At 63.2% G+C, this 948-nt stretch overlaps 1 protein-coding gene across 1 annotated transcript in view; it reads left to right on the top strand.

Annotated features, from left to right (window-relative positions):
• Window positions 1–948, top strand: part of LOC102374839 (serine/threonine-protein phosphatase 5-like) — an 18,404-nt gene that overhangs the window by 638 nt on the left and 16,818 nt on the right. The window contains exons 2-3 of the mRNA XM_025214306.1: window positions 7–124; window positions 649–928. Coding sequence (XP_025070091.1) covers window positions 7–124; window positions 649–928 — 398 coding nt within the window. The remainder of the gene's footprint in view (window positions 1–6; window positions 125–648; window positions 929–948) is intronic.

The raw sequence follows: 948 nt of genomic DNA, 5'->3' as shown, positions 1-948 counted from the left end.
CGGGAGCAGACGGAGCGGCAGGGGGAGGGGCGGCGCCTGCCCCCCCCAGCCCCCCCCGGCCCCCTGCCCACCGGAGCCCTCGACGACCCCGACGCCGGCGACACCATCATCAACCTCAGCTTCGGTGCGTCCCCGGGGACTGGGGGAACTGGGCCACCTGGGAGGTGGCGGGCGGTTTGGCTCCAGTTTGGTACTGGTTTAACTGGAAGGGAAAAGAATCCAGTTACCAGTTTGCAGTTACTCACTCATTTAACTGGTCCAACTGGGAAGTGTTGGGGGCAGGGGGGCAAACTTTGCTCCAGTTCATTAATGGATTAACTGGGAGAGTTCCAGTTCATTGCGGGTTTAACTGGCTTTAACTGGGAAGTGGGGGCGCAATTTGGCTCCAGTTGGTTCCTGGTTGAACTGAAAGAGAAAACAGTCTACTTCCGGTTTTGCTACTGGTTTATTTGGAAAGAATGATCTGGCTCCAGTTAGTTACTGGCTTAACTGGTCAGACTGGGAAGGGCTGGATTCTGAGTCCAGTTTCTTACTGGGCAAACTGGTAGGGAGAACAGACTGGTCCCACGGAGTTACTTGCCTAATGGGTGGACCTGGGAGGGGCCGGGCTCCCGCTGCCTGGGGGCTGACCCCCGCTCCCTGCCCCAGAGCTGCGGGGCCCGCGGCTCCTGGCCTTCCTGCACCCGGCGCACGTGAGCGAGGCTGACCTCCAGCGCGACCCGCGGCGCTTCTGCAGCCCCGACCTGCAGCGCCTGCTTGGGCCCATCTTCGACCCCCCAGGAGGAAAGGGGGTGGAGCCTCTCCCTGGCCCACCCCCCAAGGCTAGCACCGCCCCCAGCCGCCCCATCAAGGGCACCTCCCCGGTAAGGGACCCCCTCATGGGGGAGGGGGGAGGGGTGGGGTGCTCTGAGAGCAGGGAGCGTGGAGGGCTGGGTTATAGGGGTGGGG

Source organism: Alligator sinensis, unplaced genomic scaffold (assembly GCF_000455745.1).
Source record: "Alligator sinensis unplaced genomic scaffold, ASM45574v1 scaffold107_3, whole genome shotgun sequence".
NCBI lineage: Eukaryota > Metazoa > Chordata > Crocodylia > Alligatoridae > Alligator > Alligator sinensis.
The sequence above is the reverse complement of the archived record's forward strand: the minus strand, read 5'-3'. Positions and strand labels throughout refer to the sequence as shown.